This window comes from Mobula hypostoma, chromosome 25, assembly GCF_963921235.1.
Source record: "Mobula hypostoma chromosome 25, sMobHyp1.1, whole genome shotgun sequence".
Taxonomy (NCBI): Eukaryota; Metazoa; Chordata; class Chondrichthyes; order Myliobatiformes; family Myliobatidae; genus Mobula; species Mobula hypostoma.
The window spans coordinates 18,511,587-18,526,731 of NC_086121.1; the positions used below are offsets into that span (position 1 = coordinate 18,511,587).

The window sequence follows — 15,145 nt, forward strand, 5'->3', positions numbered from 1 at the left end:
GCACTACGACGACAAGAATGGAGTTAATTACTATTACAATTAACTAATAATTAGCTGACACGAGCAAATCCACCGGCGCAATTGCCGTATCTACTGCGTTGCCGATCCGTGGTTGGGACAGAATCCAACTGGGGTACAGTTCCTCAGTGAAGGAATCCCACTGGGGTACAGTTCCATAGTCACTGAATCCCACCGGGGTACAGTTCCACAGACACTGAGTCCCACGGGGATGCATTTCACAGTCACTAAAAAACCTGTGGGGAACTGTTCCACACTCCGTGAATCCCAGTGGTGTACTGTTACACAATCACTAAATCCCACAAAGGAACAGTTACACCGTCACTGAATGACAGAGTGGACATTTACTCAGTCATGTAATCCCACTGGTGTGCAGTTCCAAAGTCACTGAATCCCACTGGGGTCCTGTTTCACAGTCAGTGAATCCCACTGGGGTCCCGTTCCACAGTCAGTGAATCCCACTGGGGAACGGTTCCACAGTCAATGAATCCCACTGGGGTCCCGTTCCACAGTCAGTGAATCCCACTGGGGTCCCGTTCCACAGTCAGTGAATCCCACTGGGAAACGCTTCCACAGTCAGCGAATTTCAAGCCACTGGGGTATTGTTTCACAGTCACTGAATCACACTGGGGTACAGTTCCAGAGTCACTGAATTCCAGTGCGATACAGTTCCACAGTGATGGAATCCCACAATGGAACACTTCCACAGTTACTGAATCCCACTAGGATATAGTTCAACAGTTGATGAATACCATTGGGGAACGTTACAACCATCCCTGGATCCCACTGGGCTGCATTTCCACAGCCACTGAATCCCACAGGGGTACTGTTCCTCAGTCACTGAATCTCACTGGGGTACAGATCCATAGTTACTGAATCCCTTTGGGGTACAGTCGCACAGTCACTGTATGCAACTGGGGTACAGATCCACAGTCACTGAATCCCTTCGGGGTACAGTTGCACAGTCACTGTATGCAACTGGGGTACAGATCCCTAGCCATGGAACCTCACTAGGGTACTGTTCCACAGTTACTGAATCCCACTAGGATATAGTTCCACAGTCACTGAATCCCAATGGGGAAGAGTTCAATAGTTACTGAATACCACAGGATAACATTTCCACCATCACTGAATCCCACTGGGGAACAGTTCCACAGTGACTGAATTCCAGTAGGGGTACAGTTCGTATATCACTGTATCCCACTGGGGCACAGTTCCACAGTCACTGAATCCCACTGGGGAACAGCATCTCAGTTACTGAATTCCACTGGAGACAGATCCACAGTCACTGAATGCCACTAGGGAATAGGGTTACAGTTCCTCAGTCATGAAATCCCACTGGGGTACAGTACCACAGTCACTAAATCCCAGTGGGGAACAGTTCAATAGTCACTGATTCCCACAGGGGAACAGTTCCACAGTCAGTAAATCCCACTGGGGTACAGTTCCACAGTCACTGAATTGCATTGCGATACCGATCCACAGTCATGTACCCCGGTGGAGTACATTTCCTCGGTCACTGAATCCCACTGGGGGACAGCTCCACAGTCACTGAATCCCTCTGGGGTAAAATTGCACAGTCACTGTATCCCGCTGGGGTACAGTTCCTTAGTCATGGAATCCCACTGGGGAACAGTTCCACAGTCATTGAATCCCTCTGGGGTACAGTTCCTCAGTCATGGAATCTCAATGGGGAACAGTTCTATAGGTACTGAATCCTAATAGGAACACTGAATCCCACAGGGAAACAGTTCCACCGTCACTGATTCCCGCAGGGGAAAACTTCCACAGTTAGTGATGCCACTTGGAGCAGTTCCACAATCACTGAATCCCAGTGTGGAACATTTCCACGGTCAGTAAATCCCACTGGGGAACAGTTCCACATTCACGGAATCCCAGTGGGATGCCATTCCACAGTCATGAATCCCAGTGGGGTACAGCTCCACAGTCACTGAATCCCTGTGGGTTATAGTTCGCAGATCAGAGAATCCCACTGGAGAACTGTTCCACAGTCACTGCATCCCACAGAGGTACAGTTCATCAGCCACTGAATCAAACTGGGTTACAGTTCCACAGTCACTGAATCATAGTGGGATACCGTTCCACCGTCATTGAATACCAGTGGGTAACATTACCACCATCACTGGATACCACTGGGGTGCAGTTGCACAGTCACTGTATCCCACTGGGGCACTTCCCCCTCAGTCACTGAATCCCACTGGGTACAGTTCCGCAGTCGCTGTAAATCAGGTGGGTACAGTTCCTTAGTCATGGAATTTCACTGAGTACAGTTCCACAGTCACTGAATCCCAGTGGGGTACAGTTCCACAGTCACTAAATTCCTTTGGGGTACAGTCTGCTGTCAATGAATCCAATCCCCTTGGGGAACAGTTCCTTAGACACACAAAACCAACCCACTGGGACACAGTTCCACTGACACTGAATCCCACTGGGGAACAGTTCAACAGTCAGTAAATCCCACAGGGGAACAGTTCCACAGTCTCTGAACCCGCAAGGGAAATTTTCCATTGTTAATGATGCCACTAGAGAGCAGTTCCACAATCACTGAATCCCACTGGGGAACATTTCCACAGTCAGTAAATCGCACTGGGGAACGGTTCCACATTCACTGAATCCCAATGGGATGCCATTCCACAGTCATAAATCTCAGTGGGGTACAGTTCCACATTAACTGAATCCCAATGGGGTCCAGATCGTAAATCACTGTATCCCATTGGGGCACAGTTCCACAGTCACTGAATCCCAGAGGGGAACAGTTACACAGTAACTGAATCCTAAAGAACAGTTCCACAGTCACAGAATCCAAGTGGGGTACAGTTCCCCAGTCACTGAATCCCAGAGGGGGAACAGTTACGCAGTTACTGAATCCTACAGAACAGTTCCACTGTCACCGAATCCCAGTGGGGTACAGTTCCACAGTCAATGAATCGCATCCCATTGACTTTCAATTCCACAGGCACTGAGTCCCAAGGGCTCTCTTCTTCACACGGTTCAATTTCATCCTCACTTATCGTCCCGGCACAAGAATATAAAGGCTGACGCTCTTTCTCGGCAGTTCGACGGATCTGAGGATAATGCCGATCCGGAGCCCATTCTTCCTCGCTCGTGTATCACTGCTCCGGTGTTTTGGGGAATAGAGGCAGAGGTTTGGGCTGTCCAACAATCAGATCCAGGCCCGGATGGGGAACCTCCCAACCGGCTGTTGGTCCCTGCTGCGGTGTGTTCCAAACTGTTGGAATGGGGTCACTCCTCCCGTCCGGCTGGACATCCAGGAATTCAACGGACTCAGGAGTTAATAAAGAGACAATTTTGGTGGCCATCTATCTCCCAGGATGTCCACGACTTTGTATCTTCCAGTCCCACCTGCGCTCAGAACAAGACATCACACCAGCTTCCTGCGGGTCTGTTGGTACCCCAGCGCCCCTGGTCCCACCTCTCAGTAGATTTCTTCACTGGTCTGCCCCCTTCTAATGGAAACACCACCATTTTGCTGGTTGTGGATCGATTTTCCAAGGCTGCCCACATCATTGCTCTCATCGGCTCGTGAGACTGCCGCACTCAAGGTTCAACATGTGATCAGGATCCATGGTTTTCGACAAGACATAGTGTCTGATCGTGGACCACAGTTCACTTCCCGCTTTTGGAGGGCTTTCAGCTCTCTTGTAGGAGCCACGGCCAGCCTCTCGTCTGGCTTCCACCCCCAATCTAATGGCCAGACAGAGAGAGTGAACCAGGAGTTTGAGACAACTCTGCGCTGTCTTGCCTCTTCCAACCCCAGGTCCTGGAGCTCCCAACTGGTTTGGGCAGAGATCGCCCACAATAACCTCCAGTCGTCCTCCACTGGTATGTCTCCCTTTGAATGCCAGAGGGGATTCCAGTACCCGCTCTTCCCTGATCAGGAGATCAGGAGTTCCTGCTGCTGAACAGCTGATCCAGCGCTACAAGCGCACCTGGAGGCGAGCCAGGGCTTCTCTGCTGCGCGCCCAGAAACAGCATTCCCGACAGGCTGATCGGTTCCGTCGACAGGTAAGGCCATTCAAGCCAGGAGAGGAGGTCTGGTTGGCATCAATGGATCTTGCCCTAGAAGTCGAGAACTGGAAATTGGCACCACGCTACATGGAACCGTTTGTAGTGGAAAAAGCTGTGAACGAGGCGTCCTGTAGATTGTGTCTACCAGCATCACTGAAGATCCACCCAGTATTCCATGTTTCCCAGCTCAAGCCGGTTACTACCTCTCCCCTGGCCCCAGTCACCCCGCCTCGCCCTCTTCCCCACCTGGTAGATGGTTCCCTTGTCTATACTGTGCGGTGCCTCCTGGCATCTCGCTGGCTACGTGGTAAGGTCCAGTACCTTGTGAACCGGGAAGGGTTTGGCCCAGAAGAACGTACTTGGATCCTGGCGAAGGACATCCTGGACAAGTCGCTGATCCGGGACTTCCAGCGGACACAGGTCTGTGGCGCCTCAGGGGCTGCGCCTAGAGAGGGGGGCCCTGTCACAACCACGGATTCGGCAGCGCATTAGATAACGGCAATTGTGCTTGTGAATTTGCACGTTTCTGCTATTTATTAATTAATCGTCATAGCATTTAACTCCATACTTGTCGTCGTAGTGCTGGTCGAGACTTAGAGTACGCCACGCTTTGCTGCCTGCTTCCTTTCGGCCTTTCCTGAGAAAGAGGAGTTTGGAGTCTGGAGTCAACGGACTCTGAAGACTAGCGGTATTCATTTAATGTTCATATTTCCTTCATCCTTTCCCGTTTGAGAGTTTTAGTTAACGGCCCTATTTGGCCTAGTGTTTATTGTTTATTTTCCCTTTAACATTGTTCGGATTGAAGTTTGTGAACTATCGACCCGCTTCAGTGTCTCACACTCCGCGGTTGGGCAATATCCGAACCTGGTAATAGAGGGATATTTCCACGTTCGCTTAAACCCATCCCACAGGGGAGCAGTTCCAATGTCACTGAATCCCTCAGGGGTACATTTCCATAGTCATTGAATCCCACGTGGAACCAGTTCCTCCGTCACTGAATCAAACTTGGGTACATCGCAATGGGTATAGTTCCTCTGTCACTGAATCCCAGTGGGGTACAGTTGCACAGTCACTGAATCCCAGTGGGGTACAGTTGCACAGTCACTGAATCCCAGTGGGGTACAGTTGCACAGTCACTGAATCCCATCCCTCTGGGGTACAGTTCCACAGTCACTGAATCCTGTCACCACGGTTCGGATATGGCCCAAGTACGGAGTGAGAGACTGTGAAGCAGGTCGATAGTTCACAGACTTTAATACGAACAGTGTTAAAGGAAAAATAAAACAATAAACGCTAGGACAAACAGGGCCGTAAGCAAAACGGCTGAAAAGAACATTTGAAATATTAAACGAGTACCGCTAGTCTTCAGAGTCAGTTGATTTGAAAGTCCAATATCTCAGAGAAGGCCGATTACAAAACAGTAGCGAAGCGTTGCTGTGCTCCGCCCAAGTCTCGACAAGCACCATGACGACAAGTATGGAGTTAAATACTATCGCGATTAAGTAATAATTACCTGACTCGCGCAAATTCACAAGCGCAATTGCCGTATCTACTGCGCTGCCGAATCCGTCGTTGTGACAGAATCCCATCCCAGCGGGATACAGTTCCACAGTCACTGAATCCCTATGGGTTAAAGTTGCACAGTCACAGTATCCCACTGGGGTAGATTTCCTCAGTCATGGAATCGCACTGGAGAACACTTCCAAAGTCACTGAATTCCAGTGGGGAACTGTTCCACAGTCACAGAATCCGACTGGGGATCAGCTCGACAGTCAAAGAATCCTATCCCACAGGGGAACAGTAAAACAGTCACTGAATCCCACTGGGGTAACACTTCTGCAGTCAGTGAATCCCATCCCACATGATACAGTTCTTCAGTCACTGAATCTCTTCCCACTGAGATAACTGAATCCCACTGGTGAACAGTTCCACAGTCACTGAACCCCACTGTGGAACATTTCCACAGTCATTAAATCGTACTGGGGAAGATTTCCACAGTCACTGAGTTCCAGTGGGTTACAGTTCCACAGTCACTGAATCCCATTTGACTGGGGTTCAGTTCCACATTCACGGAATCCCAATGGGGAACAGTTCAACAGTCACTGAATGACACAGGGTAACAGTTCCACAGTCACTGAATCCCTTCCACTGGGATACAGTTCCACATTCACTGAACCCCAGTGTGGAACAGTTCAACTGTCACTGAATTCTAGTGGAAAACAGATCCATAGTCACTGAATCCCACAGGAAAATAATTCTACGGTCACTGAATCCCACTGGGGAACAATTCCACTGTCATGGTATTGCACTGGGATACAGTTCATAAATCACTGAATCCTAGAACATAGAAAACCTACAGTACAACAGAGGCCCTTCAGCCCACAATACTGTGTCCAACATGTATTTACTTTATTAATTACCTAGGTTACCCATAGTCCTGTATTTTTAAGCTCCATGTACCTATCCAGGATTCTCTTAAAAGACCCTATCTTATCCACCTCCACCACTGTCGCCGGCAGCCCATTCCATGCACTCACCACTCTGCATAAAAATCTTACCCCTGACATCTCCACTGTACCTACTTCCAAGCACCTTAAAACTGTGCCCTCTCATGTTTTCTATTTCAGCCCTGGGAAAAAGCCTCTGACTATCCACACGGTCAATGCCTCTCATCATCTCTTACACCTCTATCAGGTCACCTCTCATCCTCCGTCGCTCCAAGGTGACAAGGCTGAGTTCACTCAATCTGTTCTCATAAGGCATGCTCCCTAATCCAGGTAACATCCTTGTAAATCTCCTCTGCACCCTTTCTATAGCTTCCACATCCTTCCTGTAGTGAGGTGAACAGAACTGAACACAGTACTCCAAGTAGGTCCTGAATAGTGTCCTATATAGCTGCAACATTACCTCTTAGCTCTTAAACTCAATCCCATGGTTGATGAAGGCCAATGCACTGTATGCCTTCTTAACCACAGAGTCAACCAACGCAGCAGCTTTGAGTGTCCTATGGACTTGGACCCCAAGATCCCTCTGATCCTTCACACTGCCAAGAGTCTTACCATTAATATTATATTCTGCCATCATGTTTGACCTACCAAAATGAACCACCTCACACTTATTTGGGTTGAACTCCATCTGCCATTTCTCAGCCCAGTTTTGTACCCTATCGATGTCCTGCTGTAACCTTTGACAGCCTTCCACATTATCCACAACACCCCCAACCTTTGTGTCATCAGAAAATTTACAAACCCATCCCTCCACTTCCTGATCCAGGTCATTTATAAAAATCACTAAGAGAAGGGGGTCCCAAAACAGATTCCTGAGACACTCCACTGGTGACCGACCTCCATGCAGAATATGACCCGTCTACAACCACTCTGCCTTCTGTGGGCAAGCCAGTTCTGGATCCACAAAGCAATGTCCCCTTGGATCCCATGCCTCCTTACTTTCTCAATAAGCCTTGCATTGGGTACCTTATCAAAGGCCTTGCTGAAATCCATATACTCTACATCTACTGCTCTACCTTCATCAACATGTTCAGTCACATTCACAAAACTTTCAATCAGGCTCGTAAGGCATGACCTGCCTTTCACAAAGCCGTGCTGACTACACCTAATCATTTCATTCCTCTCAAATGTTCATAAACCCTGCCTCTCAGGATCTTTTCCATCAACTTACTAATCACTGAAGTAAGACTTACTGGTCTATAATTTCCTGGGCTATCTCTACTCCCTGTCTTGAGTAAGGGAACAATATCTGCAACCCTCCAATCCTCTGGAACCTCTCCCGTCCCATTTGATGATGCAAAGATCATTGCCAGAGGCACAACAATCTCCTCCCTCACCTCCCACAGTAGCCTGGGGTACATCTTGTCCGGTCCCAGAGATTTATCCAACTTGATGTTTTCCAAAAGCTCCAGTACATCCTCTTTCTTATTGTCTATTTGCTCAAGCTTTGCAATCCAATTTAAGTAATCTTACTGGGGAAGAGTTCAACAGTCACTGAATCCCATTTAGAACATTTTGACAGTCACCTGGTCCAGTTCCACAGTCACTGAATCCCAATGGGGAAGTTCCACAGTCACGGAATCCCACTGGGGAACATTTCCACAGTCACTCAATCCCACTGGGGAACAGTTCCACAGCCACTGAATTCCAGTGGAGTACAGTTTCACAGTCACTGTATCCCAATGGGGTACTGTTCCTCAGTTACTGAATCCTGCTGGGGTACAATCCTCAGATATTGACTCTCACAAGGATGCACTTCCCCAAACACCGTGATTTGTATTCCCATGGAGTTGGCTGACGTCTGGTGCTGATGACCACAGCAGGATGGTCTGTTCTGCCACATGTGTAAGTGTTGATGGCTACATGGGTTTGGGATCTTGACAGATTTCGGTGCTGCCCCCACTTTCTGGATCTGCCAGGATACCCTTCATTCCTGCTCAAATATTCCTAGCAGAATATCATTCTGACATTGACGGTGACGATCTTAAAGCCAATTCTATCACTTTATGGGGAATTTTGTGAGGACCTCGTATCCCTGAAAGAAACTGTTGTTTGCTGTTCATAGGATCAAAAATTTTAACCTTTTGCCTTTCAGAAGTGTGCCCAGAATGTCCTGTGGATCTGGTAAATTAATGTACTCTGTACCACTCCTTTTATTTACTAAGACCTTCCTCAATCCCATTAATAAAATTAACGTGATCACTGCACCCATCCCAATCTAGTTCTTGATTAGTAAGGGAGTCAAAGGTTCTGGGGAAAGGCCGAATAATGGGTTGAGAGGGATAATAAATGATCAAATGGCAGAGCAGACTCAATGGGCTGAATGACCTAATTCTGCTCCTATCCCTTATAGTTTTATGGTCTTATAGTCTTCTATGACTTGGGCTGGTCTGGAGTCTAAGTGGCCAAATAGGCTCCTTCCATTTTTATGCCAGTGGTAGTTCAGCTGGACAGTTTCCAACTTCAGGCACTTGAGCACAGACCCACAGGCTGGCATTTCAGGGTGGTGCTGAGAAAGGGCTGCACTATTGAGAGAGCTGTCATACCCAGCCAGAGGCATTTATCCCCAGTACAGCTCAGTCCCCTACAACAGCCTTCTGCTTCCCAACCAAAGCTTAACTCATTCTAACGACAGAGCAGACTCAATGGGTTGACCCAGCTCACCCAGGTCAACCTCTCTCGTAGTAAATTCTAGGCAGACACATAACCCCTATACGCACCAGGCCTACTCCCATTCCAGCCCACCCTGGAGATACCCCATCTGGAGATAACCCTGAGAGGTAGGCCATCTCCAAGGACCATGTACTAGATTATTGATCTTGCTATCTCTGAAATCTATTGTTTCCATTATTCTGCATGTACCATCACCTCTAGCACCTATCAGTTTCCACAGGCACTGGTGATGTCCAGCTTTGCCCCTCCACACAACCGCCCCCCCCCAAACCCTCTTGTACTCCATGAATCACTGCCATCGTGTAGTCCCCGCGGCCAGGAGGTTTTTCAACATTTGGATGCTAGGGTCCAAACTTGTAACAGGTCCTATCTGGCTGTCAGCCCTGTGGTCACTGTGGTTTTAAATCCCTGCTGAGGCTTCCTGTTTCTGTTCTCTCTCCAGTGCTCTGCTTGTCCAGTTGTGCCCTCTGGACCACCACTCACTTATTTGCCCCACCATTAGAAGATAGAACGGCACAGCACAGTAAAGGCCTTTTGGCCCATGATGTTGTGCCAACCTCTTTAACCTCCTCCAAGGCCCATCTAACCCTTCCCTCCCACATCGTCCTCCATTTTCCTTTCAGCCATGCACCTGTCTAAGAAACTCTGAAATGCCCCAAAGGTACCTGACCCTACCACCAATCCTGACAGGGCATTCCATACACCCATCAATCTCTATGTGAAATATCCACCTCTGACATCTCCTTATACTTCCCTCCCGATGCCTTAGAGTTATGCCCCTTTGTGTTATCAATTTTTGTCCTGGGAACATCTCTGTCCACTCAATGTATGCCTCTTATCATCATTGACACTATGCCATCTGCTGCTTGGACCCAAGATTTCACACCACTTCTGAAATTACATCTTTCATCTTTTAAGACAGTCCATAAAACATCGGGCTAACTATCAATCATTGGCCAATATCTCCCTACATGGTTTAATTGCAAACATTCCTAGGCGGTGCCTTCGGATGCTTTACCAGATTATGGAAGCCACTTAAAGCCTGGTTATTGTGCCAGCACTCAGAGAGGTCATGTTCAGTTGACCACTGGTTCCTGGCATTTGTGGAGGGTGTTTCTGGAAGTGTAGGGAGATACAAACGCTTATTCATGATCTTTCATATTATCAATTACTTTATGTCTGGTGTCGTATTCCCCCCGTGTCTAGGCTGCAGACACCCCCACCCCCACTGACACACACATGTTGTGATACCTTGAAGATCTTGGTTTCCCATTCCCTTCCACCCAGCCGTTCTCGCCAATCATCTGTACCTCACCTTTCCTCTCACTGCCTGGCAGCAGTGTTGGTTGTAGGTCCCGGGTTACACCTGTCTCCGGGGAAGTAGGCTGATCAAATGTCTGGATGTCTAATGAAGTCAAACGCACGTCTCATGGAACTCACAGAATGAAACCCATCTCTTCCCTGTGCACTTCGGCCCTGATTTCCCAGGGAGTGGCTTTGGAGTCTTCATCGGTGAGTGTTTCACACATGAACAAGCATTCAAGCATATGCACATTTACACATACATACTTCTACATACTCATGCACACGTGTATACACACAAATGTACACTCCGTGGCCACTTTATTAGGTACACCTACTCGTTAACGCAGATATCTAATCAGCCAATCATGTGGCAGCAACTCAATGCACAAAAGCATGCAGACATGGTCAAGAGGTTCAGATGTCGTTCCGAGCAAACATCAGAATGGGGAAGAAATGTGATCTAAGTGACTTTGACCGTGAAATGACGGTTGGTGCCAGACAGGGTGGTTTGAGTATCTCAGAAACATTCTGCGATTTACAAACAAAAATCCAGTGAGCGGTAGTTCTGTAAGCGAAAAGGCCTTGTTAACGAGCGAGGTCGGGGAATGGTCAGTCTGGTTCCAGCTGACCGGAAGGTGAAGGCAACTCAAATAGCCACGCGTTGCAACACGTGGTGTGCAGAAGCGCATCTCCGAATGCACAGCAAGCCGAATCAGCAAAACACGAGGAACTTAAATTCAGTAGACACTTTATGAACAAGCGGTATCTAATAAAGTGGCCTCTGAGTGTACACAAAAGCAAATGCACCCCGTACATATGCACACAAATATACACACAGACATATATAAATATAAATATATATATATATATATATATAATATGGCGCCGGCTAGTTTCAGTTAACTTTTAATAAGGTAACAATTATAGCAGGTTACAGAGCCAGACATCTACTGACCGTATGTAAATGCGAGTACAGGTTCCCATCTACTCTATAATTAACAACGTAGCAGAATAAATTATGCAGTGGATTTATATACACACATGCTCAATCAAATTATAACAAGCACAGAAGCTAGGCGACTCATTGGGACAGGATTTAGGGAAGGGAGGTGGGAAGAAGTGAGTTGAAGAATCTGTTAATGGTTCAAGGATCAGCCAGATAGAGAATTTAATGGAAATCGAAGGTGCATTTGAGTGAAAATGAATGGGGCAAATGCCCTATAATGAGGTTGGACGTGCCCACAAATTGAGTCAAAATCTCGGGCCTTTGGATAACTAATATTTGCATTGCAATTAGATGTCCCTCTCTCCCGAATCCTTCGCCCAACCCAGAGTTAAACCCATGAAGTTGAGTTCCCATTGACCGGAGGACATTGGGGTAAATGATTCTAGCACCAGGGTGAGGGGAGAAACTCAGAGCGGTTTTAAAACAAACCACGAAGTGAGTCGATGATTTTCCAGTTAGACGCATCGCAGACATGGAAAACGATTGTCTGGTGGGAAATCACGCGACGGTTTGATAAGTCTGTTCCTCGGCTACTTTGGTCCCGACTCAGTCGTCTCTTTAAAATGGAGGACGGTGCCGCGAATCGCATTGGACAGGACACTGCGGCAAGAAACTCCCACCTGGGAAGGTACAGACGGAGTTGCTCCGGTCTCGCTGCAGAAACGCGGGGTGGGGGCACTTATACCCCCCTCTTCTCTCTGTCTATGAGGATGGGCAAGGTACACCTGTCTCCCCTTTCCATGGAAACATGTCTCGGAACGAAGGCTTGATTTTAACTTCAAACAGACGAATTTGCGTGGGGTGGGGGCGAGCTGGAGAAGACTGGATTTTAGGTATCAATGAATTTCTTGGGTCATCGTAATCAAATTGATTTATGAATTTGTCATGGGAAAGTACCTGTAACCATGTTATCACGGTACCGTAGGTAAATAGATTGCAGACTGGAACCTAATGATTACCATCTTCTGCAACAGCGCAGTGGCCCCTGAAACCCTGAGCTGGGAGCAAAGAGAACGAAACAGCCTGATTTTCCTGCTCCTGTAGCCTTGCTAGGGAGAGCCCGTCTCAGGGCTGTGTGAGGTCAAGGTCACGGGTGGGAACTGGCACTGGCGGGTAAACCTCCGGGTTTCGATACGAATGTTCACCCCATCACGGTCAACTACAGCCCAACTTCATGGGAATTAACTTCCCTCTGGACAAGGTAACAGGCTGCAAACAGTACCTGGAATTTCCATTAAATACATTCAGGCCAGAAGAGTCTACAATATAGGGTACCGCATAGGTGGGAGGGAGCGGGAGGAAAGAGGTCGGGAGAGAGGAAGAGTTATTCAGTACCTAACATGCCAAAAATGTCTATAGAATATTGGTAAAGTTCTGTCGAATGTATTTTTTTAATTACAGTAAAATGCACGGAACCCACATTCTGCGACAGAAGATTACAAATCCTTCCTCAGTTCAGCGTCCGAAGAAGTGGGAAAAGGATTAGAGTTTTGCCAAGTAACAATACGTCTGAAAGCGTCATCCCTGGCATCGGGGATGTGTCCATCAATCACTGAGCGGGAACTGGAGGAGGATGGTAATTGGACGAGAGAAGAGAGGGGAGGGTTCTGAGTGAACGCAGCAGGGCTGTGAGGTGATAGTGAAAATAAAGCTTCTTCATTCAGTTGGTCCGTAATCTTAATAAAGAGCCCACAGGCCCCCATACAGTCTAGTTCTTGTCGAAATTCTTTTATCTGAGTCAATTTATTGGAAAAGAGACTACCATCTCTCTCGTACCAGCAGAGCGGAGACGAGACACTCCGTGAATGCTTCTTCCTGCAGTAAAGGCTGTGGAACAGACACAGGTCATGCCCGAGGTCTAGGACCCAGCTTCATACCGCACGGCGGACACGGGACACCCTCTCAAGAGTCTCAGAAACAAAGTACATAGATATTTCAGCGCCAGTCACTTGTATAAACAGTTTAGCACTTGCTGTGGATTACCGCTGGAATGTTTATATATACTTTGAATCCCCATTGACACTTCGCACTAATTAGAATTTAAAATAGTTAAAATCACAGACGTTATCGCCAAACCCCTCGCTTCACTTCCCCTTCCCCCCCCCCAACAAACATTCTGGGCGTCTCCACTTCGCCTTCTTCCAGTCAGTTGAAGATTCTGTATATCAAACTCGGACTCACGCACACAATAAAGCTGCCGCTTGTCAGCGCAGCCTCTTTCACCCCTCCCCGCCCCCTGCGCCCCACTCTGCCTCGAGGATCTGAGGGACGGTGTAAATTCCCATCGCTGCCGGAGTGGGTGAAGCCTCTGCAGGGACGGAGACCTCGCCCTTCCACCTGGAGTCACTGCTCGGGGTTGAGAGTTTCCGGTGGCGAGAAGCGGCTTGACTGGAGGAATCAAAATGTCCATCTCGGTCTCCCCTGCCCTGCGGTCCGCGAACAGCCCCGTGCTCACGATGTCACCGATGGGGGACGAACGGGCCACGGCACTCGCCGGCTCCACGGAGTCAGTCTGTGGCGGTGGAGCGTGGGAGGAGTGGATGTAACTTGAACAGCAATAAAAATATACACCTTTACAAACCATCGAAGGTGTTGCACAATTTGGGATGGGGGGCAATTCTAGGCGGGCGTCGGGCTTCAGCACGGCGGCCCAAGCGTGTTCGGAGCGTCGGAGGTCGCTGAGGATCGAGCGCGGAGGTCGAGGTCTCTAGCATTGTCCCACAGTGTCTCAGAGATCGTCACCCGCACGCCCGGCGACAATTTCTCTCTCGGTTTTTGCTCTGTGTATTTCTGCTCGGCGAGGGTGCGCGGACCCGGGCCACCCTCAGTAAGCTTGTCCCGTCTCGACCTGCAGCAAGCCCAGGACAGCGGAGTGCTCGCTCAGCTTCATCCGCCTCTGTGTGGACAGGCTCACGTTCTTGGTCAAGTAGTCCACCGCACCTGGGGGGGGGAAGACAGAAACCAGAAAATCCAACAGAATAAATAAACAAACACAAACTAGGAATCCCGCCCTCCCGTGTTAGTGAAAACCACCTCCAGTGCTTGTGTGATGTGTTCTTTTTTAAGAGATGTCCCAAGGTAAACATTTGCCACCCAGCCGCTTAAATGTCCGCGGGAATGCCGACATCTATTGGGGAACAACCGGCGGTTATCTGCCTGAGTTGGATTTCTGCGTGAACATGCAGACCCTAAACTTCCTGTGCCGACTGCCCTCCCCCTCCCCAGCTGCACCCCACGCCTGGTCTTAGTCAAAAGCGTTTTGAATGTCAGGGACAGGCAGCAGCAGCGTTGAAACTTGACAACTTCGGCAGAACAAAATTACTGCGAGGGCTCGCGGTCTCACAGCTCTTTGATGGGCAGGCCTAGTTCCGACCCGCCCCACCTTTGGCGTCTTGCGAATACAGATAAGGCAGGGGGCGGGACAATCGGGTTCTTTAATGCGTTTCGGGCAGGGAAGGCAAGAGCTCGGTGAAAGGCGCGGGTTTAAAGGACGGCGCCGAGGAGGGGAGAGTAGTAGTAAGGTTTGTAAAAGGGAATTCTGGAGCGTCTGCAGAAAACAGTGGTGGGGCAAAGGGAGGGCGAGATT

At 48.7% G+C, this 15,145-nt stretch overlaps 1 protein-coding gene across 2 annotated transcripts in view; it reads right to left on the minus strand.

The window, feature by feature from the left end:
* Nucleotides 1-13,814: 13,814 nt before the first annotated feature.
* LOC134337712 (paired box protein Pax-7) overlaps nucleotides 13,815-15,145 on the minus strand; it is a 147,844-nt gene continuing 146,513 nt past the window's right edge. For both annotated transcript variants that reach the window (XM_063032912.1, XM_063032911.1), the window contains exon 9: nucleotides 13,815-14,499. In XM_063032912.1, the coding sequence (XP_062888982.1) occupies nucleotides 14,384-14,499 (116 nt within the window). In that variant the 3' untranslated portion in view covers nucleotides 13,815-14,383. The remainder of the gene's footprint in view (nucleotides 14,500-15,145) is intronic.